Genomic DNA, 14,343 nt, shown 5'->3' with positions numbered 1-14,343 from the left:
AGGCTTAGCGACTGAACGACAGCACCAACTTACCTATTTACTCAGCGGTTGTATTTTTAAAATAGTTCTTTAAATAAGCACTGGAGGCATGTTTAGATAATTCAAATAGAAAATAAGCGTAGCGCAGAGTGAATTTCTCACCCACCCTTATTCCCAGAGGCCACAGTTAATTGTATCTTCTTTCGGAGAGATTCTAAGTCAATGACAAATTCTCCTCACTACGGACAATACTATAGAAAAGATTCAAGTGCACATTTCTTTGGCAAATTGTGGAGGATTATGTAGGATAAATTCCTAGAAGTGAAACTTCCCGGAATCCACGGGGGAAAGAGATCTGTGTATTTTAATTTTGAAAGATATTGTCAAAAAGAACTGACTTGGAAAAGACTCTGAAGCTGGGAAAGTTTGAAGGCAAAAGAAGAGGGTAGCAGAGGATGATATGGTTACATTACATCACCGACTCAACGCACATAAATTTGAACAAACTGGTCGATAGTTCTGACTTCCCTGGTGGCTCAGATGGTAAAGCGTCTGCCTACAATGCGGGAGACCCAGGTTCAATCCCTGGGTTGGGAAGATCTCCTGGAGAAGGAAATGGCAACCCACTCCAACATTCTTGCCTGGAAAATCCCATGGACAGAGGAGCCTATAGGCCTCAGTCCATGGGGTCACAGAGTTGGACACCACTGAGCCGCTTCACTTCACTTCACTTCTGGTAGAGAGTGGAGAACAGAGGAGCCTGGTGTGCTGAAGTCCGTAGGGTCTCAAAGAGCTGAACACAACTTAGCGACTGAACAGCATCAATTGTCAAGTTGTTTTTCAGTGAGCTTGTGCCAATAATGCTCTAATCAACTGGTTTTCCCACAACCCTTGCAACCTCAATGGCGTCACAGTTTCCTGGACGTGTACTTTCAAAGTTTTAAATCTTGCCTAATCTGGTGAGTGAGAAAATTCAGAAACCATTTGTATTTGTTTTCCTGTTTATTTCCTGCAAATCTTTTTTTTTTTTCTTGTTGGCTTTTAGGAGCTTTTTATATACTAAGGGTGTTAATTTGACCAGATAATGTTATCTTTGCTGTTACTATTATAAATGGGATCTTCCAATATGTTTTGCAACTTTTTTTATATAGAAAATTAATTTAATTATTCATTAACCCTCTTGCTGGTTTACTAAATTCTCTTACTGAAACAGCTGTTTTAGTTAGTTTGCTTGGATCTTTTTATATAGACAAATAATTTTATCATCTATGAATAATTTTATTCTTTTCTTTCAATTTCTTTTTGTGGTCTAGTTGCATTGACTAGCACCTCCAGACAGTATTAAATCATTGGAGGAGATGGGTGGACTGTTGAGTATCCCTCCACTCCACCTCGGTTTAGTTTCTTCACTTTGATGGTAAAACTTCTAGTATTTGCCCATTAAACTCAACACTGCCTTTGACTTGAGATTTTTCCGTTCAGTGAAGAAATGCTCATTATTTTTAATTGAGACTTTGCGTAATGGATGCTGTGAACAGTACAAGGTACCATTTCACCCTATGATTTTGATTCCTGATGCATTAATATTGCTATTAACATGCTTCCTAATACTGAACCATCTCTGAGTCAGAAGCATGAGCCTCCTTCTTATGGTCTATTTTTTAAAAATTGCCACTAGAGCTTTCATAAAGCTTTAAAAAACTGCCACCAGAATTTTAAAAGCTACTAGCGGTGGTTTCACACCTATGCTAGTGGAGTGGGGTGGGGCCCACGCGGACAACTCCATGCTTGTTTCACAATGCTCTTGCTTGGATGGTCTGGGACAGGCACCTTCTGTTCCACGCTTCCTTACCAAGCTTCTTTAGTCATCCCTCTCACAGACTTTGCTCTTGACATCTGGAGTAGGGATAAGCAGAACCCAGGACCCATAATTCCTCTGGACTCTTACTCCATGACCCCTTCCAGGGTCCCAACTCCAATGCCCACCCAGACTATTCTTTCGTTTGCTGAGTGACTGTGTGAAGCATCTGCAATGTCCTGAGATCTTAGGCTGTGGCTGGGCTAAGCCTTGTCTCTGAATTATCACTTTGAATCCCAAGGAAAGCCCAGCACTGACACCCTGAGAGGGTAACAGGCAGAAAGGCTAGGGGTCCCCAAATGGAGTTAATAGGTTGCAATTGTCAGACATTTTTTTCTCTCTCTCTTAAGTGGCAGGAAGAAACAAACTACAAGTGTCAGACTTTTCCCCCTTCTCTATACAAAATTAAAATGTTTCTTTTAAAATTTTGTGTTGCCATGATGACACCTGGTTCCACGTGAAATGAACTTTTCTCAAACCTTTAGCTAACCAATGCGTTTTTCTATGGAAATGTTTTTCTTAAGCTATGGTAATGAACTATGTACTTACCTTAGACTCTTTCAGTAAGTAGGTTCTGCCTAAGACTCAGAACCCTTAATGGTTCAACAAACCAGTATGCTTTACTCATGGAAATGTTCTCTTCAGCTATGTTAGTGCAACTATGTATTTGCTTGGAAATCTGCCTTTCTACAAGATTCGTGTCAATTTTCTTTTTTTTTTTTTTATTAAGAATTTATTTGGTCGCACCAGGCCTTAGTTGAGGCATGTGGAATCTAGTTCCCTGACCAGGGACTGAACCTGGCCCCCTGCATTGGAAGCACAGAATGTTAACTACTGGACCACCAGGGAAGTCCCCATGTCAATTGTTTTATGGCCCTGGATGACTCACCTCGTGCCAGTGTTATCCCAAAACGCATGTTGTGGGTGAGGGGCCTGGTGCCACTCTGAGTTTTCAGACGTTTCATTTTCTCTAATTAGCAGCTTGCTAATGGGTATATAACTTCTTGCAAAAACTAGCAAGGGGGCACTCTTTATGCCCCCTTCTGATGTCTATGTCAGAAGCTTTCTCTCTTTTATACTTTAATAAAACTTTATTACACAAAAGGTCTGAGCGATCAAGCCTTGTCACTGGCTCTGGATCGAATTCATCTCCTCCGGAGGCCAAGAATCCAGGCGTTGTTCACAGCTCAAAGAGACAACTTTTCAACCCTTCCTACAGGCTGACCTCCAGGCATGGCCCCACTCCTCCCCCACCCTCCAGACCTTACCTTGACTCCACAGGAATGTGTTTGGCTCTGACTTCATCAGATTGGGAGTTCTTGGGGCCTCTATGGGCCCTGCCTTGTCCAGTGTGAAGCAGGTACCTGGGGTGGGGGTGGGGTGGGGGGTGGAAATGGGAGGCAGGCTTGTTGACTCACCTCCCCCAGCTGCCTGACCTCCTTCCTTCCCTGGTCATGTACTCTCTGTAGCTCTCAGGGGGCTCCAAGGGCCTTCCCATCATGTTGCCAACCCCAAAGGGCATCATCCCTGGGCTGGGTGAAGGGCAGAGAGCAGACAGGTGACACAGGCCAGGCCAAGTCTTTATTTGAGTTTGGGCATGATACGGATGAAGAGGATCATGCTGATGAAGATGAAGCAGACGACTATAAGCATGGCCCAGAGCAGCCAGTTGACGGACTTCTGCGTGTGCTGCTCCAGCCGCTCGGATTCTGTCTTCAGCTTTTCCAGGTTCTGGTCGGCCATCTTGAGTGAGTGTGACAGGGTCTGTGGGTGAGGGAGGGAGAGTGTCAACAGGACTGGGTCCAAGTGTCGCCTCTTCCTACTGTATTGGGGTAAATCTATACCTCTCGGCCCTTGCTAGTGCGGTTTCCTCTTCTGGGAATGCCATTTTTTACTTCTGCCAAACTCCTACTAGTCATGCAGTTGAGCCCCAGCCATAGGGACTTTCTTCTGGGAAGCGTTCTTTGATGCCCCAAACCAGAGGCTCTAGGGTTCCCAGAGTCCTCATACCTGGTTGTCCTTCTTGATGACACTCTGGGCAGCCAGTGTGTTGGTCTTGAGGCTCCGGGCCAGGCCAAGCATCTCCTCTGCCAGCTTCTCCTGGAGGTTCTGGTGTCGCTGCAGGACGAGGTCTAGCTCGGCTGCTGACTGCTTCTCATCCCTTGGTGTGGGCCCTGATGCCCCACTGACCCCACAGATGGGTAGACCAGTGGGTATGAGATCGGGGGGTGGGGGAAAGAGGGAAGAGACCAACATGTTTTCAAGGGCCCTAGAGGTTACAGTTCCAGCCACTGCCCTGCTTGGGGCTGTCTCTCCTTTTTCACTTTGGCTTCTGAGAAAAAGCATCCTCAGAAGTGGCTGTTGGTTAGTGGTGTTTTGTTTTTTTTTTTTAATTTAATTAATGCTCCCCAAGGGCTGAAGATACTCACGTTCTCTTCCTCACATCCAGTTCGGGCTCTGAAAGCAAAACAAGCCAAGCAGGCAAAAAGGAAGAATTGGTTTGCTGTTTTCCAGTTTCCTGACCATTGCCCGGGATGTGTCTGCTACTCACAACGCCATTTCCCATTCTGTCTGCTGCATAGCAGTGGGCTCTAGGTCAGGCTTCAAAGCATTCCCTGCTAGGAAGTGTTCCTCATCCGGGCTCCCCCAGGCCCCAGGTCTTTCCCTCTAGCCAGCCTTAGTCCCTTGGGCTGGGAGTGTCCAAGTCTGGGGCCCCTTCCTCTGTCCTGGCACCCCCTTCATGTATAACTTGGTAAGGCCCCTGGGCACAGTTTCCCTGGGCTGCGAACACCCTGTGGGAGCCAGGTTAGGCACGAGGGATGTGGGGCACTAAGGACACATGTCTGTCCCAGGCCTTGAGTCCTGTTCTGCTCATGCTGTCTCACCTTCACTAGAGTCCTGTGGGAAAAAAGGAGAGGCACAGAATCACCAACCATGCCATGCCCCCAGACCTGTCCTTTCTGCTTTCCGAAACTCCCCACCCTCAATCAGGACCCTGGACAAGACCTCTGAGGCTCAGTTTCCTCATCTATAAACTGAAAACAAGGGTTCATATTTTGAAGGGTATTTTTCAGATCCACAGAAAGTGCTCATAGAGGTATCTGTCATCCTATTTCACAGATGAAAAAAACTCACTGATGTGTGGTGAGGCAGGGGCCAAACCTTGCTCTGAGCCAACTCTGGGGCTTTTAAGTGTAGATGTGCCATTTCTGCCTTGTAACAAAACTCTTATTCATCTAGTAAAGCTCTGGCCACGATGCCTGTCTGTTGGGAAGCCTTGTCTGATGGTCCAGGTCCTGTCTGTTGGGTATCCTAGTCCCTGCACTGGACAGTATTTGTTGTTCTGGCCACCTCCATGCACAAATTCTTGTCCTCAACTAAAGCTTCCCGGGGACTATGGAGGGAGCCCTACCGTGCCTAGCAGCTCACTCCGCATCTCACTGGTGTACCGAGCCCGTGACTGTAGGTGCACTGTCTTCGTAGCGGGTACCCGTTCCCTGGCTGTAGTTGGTACTCGGCCAGGGGCCAGGAACTGGTTGGCTAGTGCCTTCTCTGAGGAGGAGGTCTGCAGAAGCAGGAAGAGAGCAGTCACCAGAGGGGCAGGCCCCAGCTGAGCATGAAGCCTGACCAGGCAGAGGTGCCCCTGCTTACCAGTTTCTCTGCCTGCAGCATCCCTTTCAGAAAATCTACCTTCCGAGAATATTCATTGAGCACCTCGGAAGCCGGTTTGCTGGAAGGGGAGAAGAGAAAAAGGAAAGCCCATTGTGCCCAGTTGAGGGGAGGTTCTTAGCGGGAACTGGAGACCTTGTCTCCAGTAGGAGACTCAATTTTGAACCACTGTGGCCGCCTGCACTCACCTCGCCTGTGCTTTCAGGGCCTGCAGCATGTCCTCGAGAGCTCCCACATACTGGGGACAAAAAGTGGGGTGTCAGCCCAGTCCTCCCCCAACCCCTACATCCTGCTCAGAGAGATCAGAGCCAACAAGGGGCGAGGCCAGGATGGGGGCGGGGTTGAAACAGGAGGAGCCAAGAATCAGGAGGAGGTACCAGCTGAGCCCCAGGGAGAAGGCGGGAGAGCAGCAGGTGGACGTGGCCGGAACCAACCGGAAGGGGCGTGGCCAGGCTGGCTGGCGGGGCGGGGGAGTCGGGTCCGGTGGCCTCTAGCTGGGGGTACCACTCTCCTGGATTCGGGGTTTACGAGGAAACACGGGATTCCCTACCTTTTCTAGACGCCACTCGTCCGGGTCCCGTTTCTCCGCTGCCATCGCCTCGCAGCGGCACAGCAGCCGCACCAGGTTCAGCTCCAGCCTCGACGCTGCCATCCCCACCCAGTGGTACTCCGCCCCTTCCGCCGGCGCCATCTTAAGAGATGGCGGAAGTGCCTTCCGTGGCCTCCTTCCGGTCGGAAGTGCCCTGTTTGTTTGCTGTCCCATTCTTGTTTAGGGTGGCGGAAGTAATGTCTTGTTTCAATGCGAGACACCATCCCGTCTGCATTTACTCCGGTATGAATCGCTCGCTAATTCTTGCGAGCATCTTGACTCTTCCGGAAAGGTTGAAAGGATCAAGTCATTCGGTGCCAGGAGACCCACATGCAAAGCGTGAAGTGCTCATTACTCCTCCCACCTCAAAATTCCTACCCCTCTCCCCACTCCTTCCTGAGTTTTTCCCACTCTGAGCCCTTCTGCCTCCAGGCAGTCTTTGAATTCACGAGGAGAGGCCCTGACCTGGGACTTCGGAATCCAAGACTTAGGGGCTATTATTTCCCATCCCAGCCCTGGCCCTGACTCCACCTCCCGTCGTAGCCTTGTGTTTCTTAACTTTTTCTGGACCTGTTTCTGCTCTTGGGAAACGGTTAGTCTGGCAGTGCCATGAGCTAAACCTGGGAGCATGAGGTGTGGCTGGGTCACCCTCAACGCCCAGAACCCCGTGGGCAGAACCCCACCCGCCTTCTCAAGAAGTCAAGGCACCTCGTTCGAGTCTCCCTCTGTGGGCCCTCCGAGTGAGGATGGGGACATTAACAGGGGCTGAAGCCTGGCGCACATCCCTCAACTATCTCCCCATCCTTCAGGTTACCTGTGTTCAGGTCACACCAGTGGCCTTGGTGCCCTATAAGTACAGTGGACGAGTCCAAACTCAAACCCAGGTTATTGATGGGGGCGGGGCGGGGGGGGGGCGGCTCTAGAGCCAGACAGGGCTTCCCAAGTGGCTCAGTGATAAAGAATCCACCTGTCGGTGCAGGAGACACAGGAGATGCGGGTTCGATCCCCGGGTCAGGAAGATTCCCCTGGGGAAGGAAATGGCAACCCACTCCAGTATGCTTGCCTGGGAAAGTCCATGGGCAGAGGAGCCTGGTGGGCTACAGTCCATGGGGTGGCAGAGAGTCAGACATGACAAAGCACACATCCACACATGCATGAGCCAGAGAGGGCAGGGTCTGAATCCCAGGCCGCCCCATCCCAGCTGCGTGGCCTTGGACTAGACTGCCACCTCTTCAGCATGTGCCACCTAAGCTCAGGTTTGTCATGGTCTTTAACTCCCCCACTCCTACATACCCCATCTGCCAACCAGTTCCCACAACTGCTGATCTGGTTGCAGCCTGGGAGCTTCCAGCTTCCCCCAGGTAATGGTGGTGGTGCTCTTGCTTCAGGCTCTAGTGGGTCCACCAGGACTGACTCCCCACCTTCCACCCAAGGCAGATGGCTCCTTCAGCTGACATTTAAGCCCCTGCTGGGGAGAGGCTATGTGTGACAGGAGGCAGCTCCCAGGACAGCAGGCTCTCCTCACTTAATGTGGCTTTGCCATGAGCTGCCTGCTTCCTCAGCTTTCTGGATCAATAAAAAGCACTTCCGGGGATTCCCCTGGTGGTCTGGTCGAGCTTCCACTGCAGGGGGTGCGGGTTTGATCCCTAGTCAGGGAACTAGGATCCTATAAGCTGCATGGCACAGCCAAAAAATAAGCCCACCTCGCTTGTGTGAAATTCCAAAAGAAGTTGGCTGGAGGAACGATGGAAGTCCTCCCAGACAAAGGGGCTCAATCCTTGCCCTGCACCATCACCATTTTTGGCTGAGGCTGCGTCTGACCCCCACCCGCCAACCTGGAGCCTGTCTGAGTAGGAACTGCACGCAGACACCTCTTAGGCACTTGTTCTTTATTTCACATGGCCTGTGGGTGTCTCTTGTCCCAGACCTGGCGCCGTGTGTCCGGGTGTTGCGAGAGTGGGCTGAGCCTAAGAGGGGAATCACCCCCTCTGCAGATGCCAGATGCCCAGACTGTCACTGTAGATTTGCAGAGACATACAACCCCAGGCCTTGCCCTCTCCACCCGTGAACGGTCCTGAGTTGTGGGCTCCTGTTCTGCCACATGGGGCGGGCAGTGCCAAGGTGGGCTTCTCTGTCCGGGGCACAACAGACCGAGGAGTGATGGCCACATTCGAGTATCCCTGGAATAATGTGAGGTCTGTGGTGCCTGGAGTGGAGGCCGCCTACCACCTTGTGTCCTGGCTCTAGCCAACAGTCTTGATCACCACGGAAGGCTCCACTGTTCCCTTGAATGGGCCAGATAGCCACCAGCTGGGCTGCAGTACGGGGCAGTCAGGGGCCACAAGTGTCCAAACCGCTCATGCAGAGTCCTAGCCCTTAGCCCCCTCAGCTGTCCCTCAAAGTGGGTCTGAGCCTCTGAAGCTTGGCGGCTGTGTGGGCTTGCTCTGAAGACTCACATCCAGGTTATAAGGGAGATGCAGGGCGTTAATATAAAAGTTTGTACATACACATATAAAAAAACAATTTGGTCTTCTGTTAAGGCTGTTACAGTTTAAACTTATGTAAACCACGCACAAAGAAACAGTGACCTTTAAAACGTACAAAAGGGGAGTTGGGAGATGCCGGGCTGCCCGCTATGATTCGGTGCTGTGATCGGGAGCCTCCGTGTGACCTGGGGGCTCAGCAAGGGCGGCCAGGTCTCAGCCGGCCTCTCCCCGCCTGAACTCACTTGGAGCCAGTGCCCATCTCACATTACTCTAGGAGCTTTCCACTCTGGATCCTTCTCAGACCGCTGAACGCTGGCTCTGGAGCTCCGGTGCCCAGCTCGGGGACTGGGCCGTCCTTGGACGTGCGGATGCTGGCAGCTCAGGGCCCTCAGCCATTGGCCTGGCCCGAGGAAGAGGGCAGGCAGTAGGTTGGGGGGTCCGAATACCTCCGCTTGGCCCCAGGCGGCCGGTCATCCTTGTCCAGGCGCTCCTGAGGGCCCTGAGTGGGCAGGTGAGTGCCTGGCGTGATATACACAGAGTGTACCTGGTCTGGGCGGCGGGCCGGCGGCTCTCGGCGCCTCACTGTGGCGGCAGCTTCCTGGGTACCAGGCGCCCGGCCAGGGAGATAGGAAGGCAGGCCAGGTGGAAGCTTGATGTTGGCCGTGGGCATGATCGGGGTCCGCCGGGGGGTCTTCACTCTGACCGTCATGAAGGACGACGGCCTTCGTCGAGGAGGGGCGGCCGCCTCGGGGAGGGGGCTCGGGGTGGGCGCGCCGGGGCAGGGGAGAGCAGGCGCGGGGGGCCCTTTTGAGAGACAGATGGCAGGGTTACTGCAGCTTCATGACCGGCAGATGGACCCTTGCCCGGGGGCCTGCTGGGTGTGGACACGGGAAGGAAAAAAGCAGACGCTACCTTAATACTGACCTTCCGAGGCCCCCCGCCCGGCCCGCTCTTCCAACAGGCTCTCGGTGCTGGCCGATGTCTCTGAGTCCAGGTTCTCCTCGTCGGAGCCCCGAGGGTCCAGCTCTGGCAGCCGGTACGTGATGTCCTCCCTGGGGATGAAGGGGGTCACAGTGTCTAAGGCTGCTCCATGGTGAAGGTCTGCCCCGTGGAAAAGTGCCAGGCCAGTAGGGGACAGAGTAGGTTATTCTGCTCCTAGATGGGACTCTCTGCCCCCTAGCATTCCCTACCCAACTCCCAAAGCACATCTCACCCCAGATGCCCCTGGCTCAGTGAAGTTCATGTGAGCAAAGGGTCAGACTGGAGGGAAACCAGGCATCTGTGACTCAGCTAGTGAGGAGTTTCTGTCTCAGGACCTTAGCACATGCTGTTTCTTCTGTCTGGAGTGCCCCAGCCTATTCCTAAGAACAGGATGCCCAGGTGGCTTGGACTACACCCAACCTCTTGGCGTAATTTGTCAACTGCATCTCTGTTCATACTTCCACCCTGACAGGACAATAAATTGGTGGATCACCCTAGCTGAGGCCAACTTTGGTTCAGGCATCATCCCTGTGGCCTCTTCTCTCCCTGTGGACCATGATGGCCAAGTGGGGGGTTTAAACAGTCCTAAGCTGTGTTATAGGACAGCAGTGCCCCATGAGATGGACCCTGGACCACAGGGCTAAGTCTAGCCCATCAACCTCGTAACAGCCAGACCTCTCTAGTGGAGGGGCCAGTGGATGGAGACCAGACAGGGCAGCTGAGGGTGGTGAGGGATCAGAGAGACACTTGCTTCTCCTCTTTGATGGACTGGATCCGCTCGATTAGGATCTCCTTCTCCCGATCCTCATCGCCGCCGGCTGCTTCCTCCTCCTGCAGCACCCCCAGCTCCTCTGGGCCACCGCTGCTGCTCCCCCGGGTCTTGGGGTTCTTAATCTGCAAAGAGATGCAGCATATCTGGCCAGCCCCTCTGGGTGGGTGGGAGATCAGTGCTTGCAGATGGGGAGAGGGTGGTATGAGTAGTTCCGGGGGAGATTAGTTCTGACATGGAAGTCTAGGCTTAGCGAGGCTTCTCTGGGGATCATGCGGGGACCCAGTGGCCAGTACTTGGCTGATTAGTTGTCTTCAGCACAGGTGATCAGCAGGCAACGAGGTTCCCCCAGCATGCACTTCCGGAGGTTAGCACATGCTCAGCCTATTCTACGAGGACCCTAGGGGCCGAAAGGAACCCCAGCATGCACCGCACCAGGAGACGTGTGAGGAGGACGGACCGTAGGTGTACATACCAGGACCCCCTCATAGGGAGACGAAAACCCCAGTTTGAGAGGCCATGGCTGGGGGAGAGATGAAGAGAGGGTGACCACACAGGGCCACGACCAGGGCTTAAGTGCTACATGGCATACAGCCATGTCTGACCGTGGGGACGAGGACAGGGTCCTCCCACAGGAGCCTGCGACTGGCCCCTTATCCCCCTATCCACCCCCCACCCCAAGCCTCTTCTGCTGTGGGTGTTTCCCTGTGGGCGGGGCCTCAGTCAGCCAGGGTTGTGGCTGGAGAATGACCAAGAGCCCTCCCAAGTAGGTGACAGGTTTCTCCCCCACTGCTGAGAGGAACAGCCGACCTTGAGGCTGGGCTAGGACAGGGGTCTTTTGGCCAAGGTGAGGAATCGGCCCCTAACCATGCTGCCACGAGGCCCCAGGTCAGGCTGATTGTGGCCAAGGATGTGTGCTGGAAGTGTGCGCTGGGCCGACAGGTGAGACCCCGCCCACCGCCCAAACCCCGCCCCTACCAGCTCCGCCCCACCAAAGCCCTGCCCAGTATAGCTCACAGCATTCTGGCGCAGCAGAGAAAGCCTTCGGAAGGCCATGCTCTCAGCAGCCTCCAGCTGGTTGATCTCCTCCATCTTCACTTTGTACTTCCTCATCTGTTCTTTGATCAGCATCTCCACGCACCTGTGGAGAAGGCTACTCAGCTACCGCCTGGGATGGGGGCCAGGGATGGCCAACGTGAGGGCCCCACATCTAGGGAGATGCTGGCCCAGGACAGGGGCGTGGCGGCTGAGATATAGACCTAGAGAGCAGGCAGGGCCACAGGCAAGGCTGTGGCGCCCATCATGGGCCTGGTTCACTCACTGTGTGATCTCGTGCAGCTCACCCCACCTCTCTGAGCCTGAATCCCGGTCTTAACACGCCGCCTCCTTTGAAGGAGGAGGTAGAGTACCATGGAGGCTGGGCCGTTTACCCCATGGGCTGTAGGCAGCTGGCCCCAAGGGCTCTAGAAGTCAGTTGTGACCCAAGACACATCTGCTCAGTGGTCAGGGCCAGCCTGCAATGGTTGCCGGTCAGTGGAATGGTCAATACCAGGGCAGGGAGGGCATGGTGGGATGGGATGGACTTAGTTTGGATGGAGAGGCAGTCATGACTCAGGCCTCCTGTTGTCATGATCACAGATTAAAAAAAAACAAGTACCAAGGAATGTGCTGGAACAGGCTGGAGGAAAATCTGTCAATGCCGCATGGCTGCCCACGTAGTGTTGGGCCTCAGTGGGCTCTCCTCTCTGCCTGCCAGCTGCTGTTTATGCCTGGGGGAACTCACGGTCAGGCATAGCCCTCAGGCCTGCCTCATGACACCACCCTGGGTGACAAGTTCTTACTTTACAACTCACCGCCTAAACAGTGTCCTCTGAGTGATGGATGTCTGCTGACGCCCTTGAGTCCTTTATCTTTCATTCATTTTAATTTTTTTGGCCATTCTGTGCAGCATGTGAGATCCTAGTTCCTTGACCAGGGATCGAACCTGAGCCCCTTGTGTTGGAAGCTTGGAGTCTTAACCACTGGACTGCCAGGGAAATCCATCCTTCTAAAGAACTTTCTGAGAATTTTGAAGACCATTTGGTGGGAAGAAGGAACCTTGACAACTGTTCCTTTTTGCTGCTGGTTCCCACTGCTCCCAGAGGCTGGGAATGTGGGGTTCACCACCTGTCTCTCACCCTGGACTGGGGATGAGGGATTTCTCCCCTGTTTTTGGGTTTTCACCCTCGAAAGAACTCAGGAGTGATGCTCTTGTTGCTAGAGGGGAGATGCTGCCAGGTCTCCTCCTGGGTCTGGACGTGTGTCAGCCTCAGGATGCCCCCACAAGGCCCGGCTGCTTCTTGTCCCTTGTCTGTCACAAGAGCCCTGTTCGCCGATCACAGCAGCCAGCGCACATCTGGACTTTGTCAGGAGTTTGGGTTTAGTGTGACTGTAGAAAGTCATGACTTTCTCCATGACTTCAGAAGAAAAGAAGGAAGGGTAGAGAGACCAAATGGAGTCCATGCAGGACCCCAGTGCTCAGGACACCTCCTGGGGTGGTGGCAGTGGTTTGGCTGCTAAGTCGTGTCCAACCCTTTGCGACCCCATGGACTGTAGCCCGCCTGGTTCCTCCGTCCATGGGACTTCCCAGGCAAGAACACTGGAGTGGGTTGCCATTTCCTTTTCCAGGGGACCTTCCCGACCCAGGGACTGAACCTGTGTCTCCTGCATTGCAGGTGGATTCTTTATCCATTGATCCATCAGGGAAGTCCTCCTGGGTGTGTGTGTGTGTGTGTGTGTGGTTGCACTGTGTCTTAGGTGCAGTACATGGGATCTAGTTCTCTGACTAGGGATAGAACCCCGGCCCCCTGCAATTGTGAGTGCGAAGTCCCCTGGGGTATGTTCTTCTGGGTTTTTCTCTGCGAGCATATTTACATGCTACCAAGGCTAGGCCATCCTAGGATTCTGGAGCGGGCTGTCCTGTTTAGTTGTGGGGTCCCTGGCTGGGTTGCTCTGGGTGTGTGTTGGGGGCGGGGACTGGCCGGTCCTGGCACTCACGTGGTGATTTTGAGGACATCCTTCATGCTGATGAGGGGGTCTGAGTTGTCGGGGCATCGCAGGAGGCAGGGTGCGAAGATGATGGCCAGTGCGCTGGGTGACATGCGGTTCACATCCTCGAGCAGGGCCACCCTGTGTGGCAAGCGGCAGTTAGGGGGTGGCTGCGGGGAGACCCTCCAGAGGCTCGGGGGTCACTGTGGGGAAAGTGCCGCCACAGGTGGGAGGTGAGAAACGTTGGCTTCTGCAGGGCGGAGAAAAAGGTCCACGAAAAAGCTGGACCGCCCGTAACAGGCTCATGCCTTGGCATGGAGCCAGCAGGGCACGCCAGCCCAGAGAATGCTACGGCGGGGCTCTCGCCGGGACCCCACCCCCCAGACAGCGGGCACTTAGGGCACGGGCACTTGCTTGACCAAGTGGAAGATGAGCCGCTCCAGGGAGTTGTGGTTGGCTTCTGGCAGGTGCTCCAGGACGGCATAGATGGCAGCCAGCTGCTCCTGCTTCTCTGGGAGCTCTAGGAGGGTCCTGGGTGTTAGTGGCCCGTGGCCCCCACCCGATGGGCCCCAGGGCGCCTGGAACCTCCCGCCGTGTAGGGCCCGGGGCAGTGTGTGTGGCAAGGAGGCAGGGCCACAGCGCGGTCCTGGGCCCGGCCAAGGCCTTGTTTTCTCAGCTGGGGAGCTGAGGGTCCCTCCTCCCTGACTGGCCATAGCAGAGGCTCAAGCCTGACCCCTGCCCTCGACCAACTGCCCGCCCTTGCCACAGTGGCAGGGACTCACCGACGGCACGGAGGAAGTCGCCATACTGGGCGAAGGTCATGAGGGGCTCGGGCAGCTCCCGCAGCCACTGCTTGAGCACCCCGGTGATGGCGTGGATGGGGAAGTTCTCCAGTTTGACTGCCATGGGGTCTGCAGGGTGGGCGCACAGGCTGGTGAGCGTGAGGAAGGCGGGCGGGCTGTGCCTGGAGCCCCAGGTGGCGCCC

General features: G+C 54.1%; 2 protein-coding genes and 1 non-coding gene across 13 annotated transcripts in view; 1 reads left to right on the top strand and 2 right to left on the bottom strand.

The window, feature by feature from the left end:
* The first annotated feature begins 504 nt into the window (after positions 1-504).
* TRNAC-ACA lies at positions 505-576 on the top strand. The gene has a single exon. It is a non-coding gene; the product is annotated as a tRNA-Cys (tRNA).
* Positions 577-3,399: 2,823 nt separating this feature from the next.
* USE1 (unconventional SNARE in the ER 1) lies at positions 3,400-6,209 on the bottom strand. Its single transcript, XM_043467239.1, has 8 exons — positions 6,057-6,209; positions 5,695-5,744; positions 5,489-5,567; positions 5,250-5,402; positions 4,723-4,735; positions 4,267-4,294; positions 3,848-4,022; positions 3,400-3,601 (listed from the first exon to the last, which is right to left on the bottom strand). The coding sequence occupies exons 1-8, from the start codon at positions 6,195-6,197 to the stop codon at positions 3,419-3,421; spliced, it is 822 nt and encodes a 273-aa protein (XP_043323174.1). The 5' UTR covers positions 6,198-6,209; the 3' UTR covers positions 3,400-3,418.
* A 1,760-nt stretch (positions 6,210-7,969) lies between these two features.
* Positions 7,970-14,343, bottom strand: part of MYO9B (myosin IXB) — a 108,995-nt gene continuing 102,621 nt past the window's right edge. For 8 of the 11 annotated variants that reach the window (XM_043467226.1, XM_043467227.1, XM_043467233.1 and 5 more), the window contains 8 exons: positions 14,141-14,269; positions 13,773-13,878; positions 13,368-13,499; positions 11,349-11,472; positions 10,807-10,854; positions 10,314-10,456; positions 9,506-9,633; positions 7,970-9,385 (listed from right to left, as the gene is read on the bottom strand). In XM_043467226.1, the coding sequence (XP_043323161.1) occupies positions 8,970-9,385; positions 9,506-9,633; positions 10,314-10,456; positions 10,807-10,854; positions 11,349-11,472; positions 13,368-13,499; positions 13,773-13,878; positions 14,141-14,269 (1,226 nt within the window). In that variant the 3' untranslated portion in view covers positions 7,970-8,969. Of the gene's footprint in view, positions 9,386-9,493; positions 9,634-10,313; positions 10,457-10,806; positions 10,855-11,348; positions 11,473-13,367; positions 13,500-13,772; positions 13,879-14,140; positions 14,270-14,343 lie in introns of all 11 variants that reach the window. The other 3 variants (XM_043467236.1, XM_043467237.1, XM_043467229.1) reach the window with 2 other exon arrangements.

The sequence above is a fragment of the Cervus canadensis genome, chromosome 4 (assembly GCF_019320065.1).
Source record: "Cervus canadensis isolate Bull #8, Minnesota chromosome 4, ASM1932006v1, whole genome shotgun sequence".
In the NCBI taxonomy this organism is placed as follows: Eukaryota; Metazoa; Chordata; class Mammalia; order Artiodactyla; family Cervidae; genus Cervus; species Cervus canadensis.
Note: the sequence above shows the minus strand (reverse complement) of the source record. Positions and strands in the feature narration are given on the sequence as shown.

Coding starts and splice junctions, on each gene's coding strand:
- USE1 (XM_043467239.1), bottom strand. CDS start 6,197: ATGGCGCCGGCGGAAGGGGCGGAGTACCACTGGGTGGGGATGGCAGCG. Junction 5,745..6,056: donor ACGAGTGGCGTCTAGAAAAG/GTAGGGAATCCC, acceptor TTTTGTCCCCAG/TATGTGGGAGCTCTCGAGGA. Junction 4,023..4,266: donor CTGGATGTGAGGAAGAGAAC/GTGAGTATCTTC, acceptor CTGTGGGGTCAG/TGGGGCATCAGGGCCCACAC.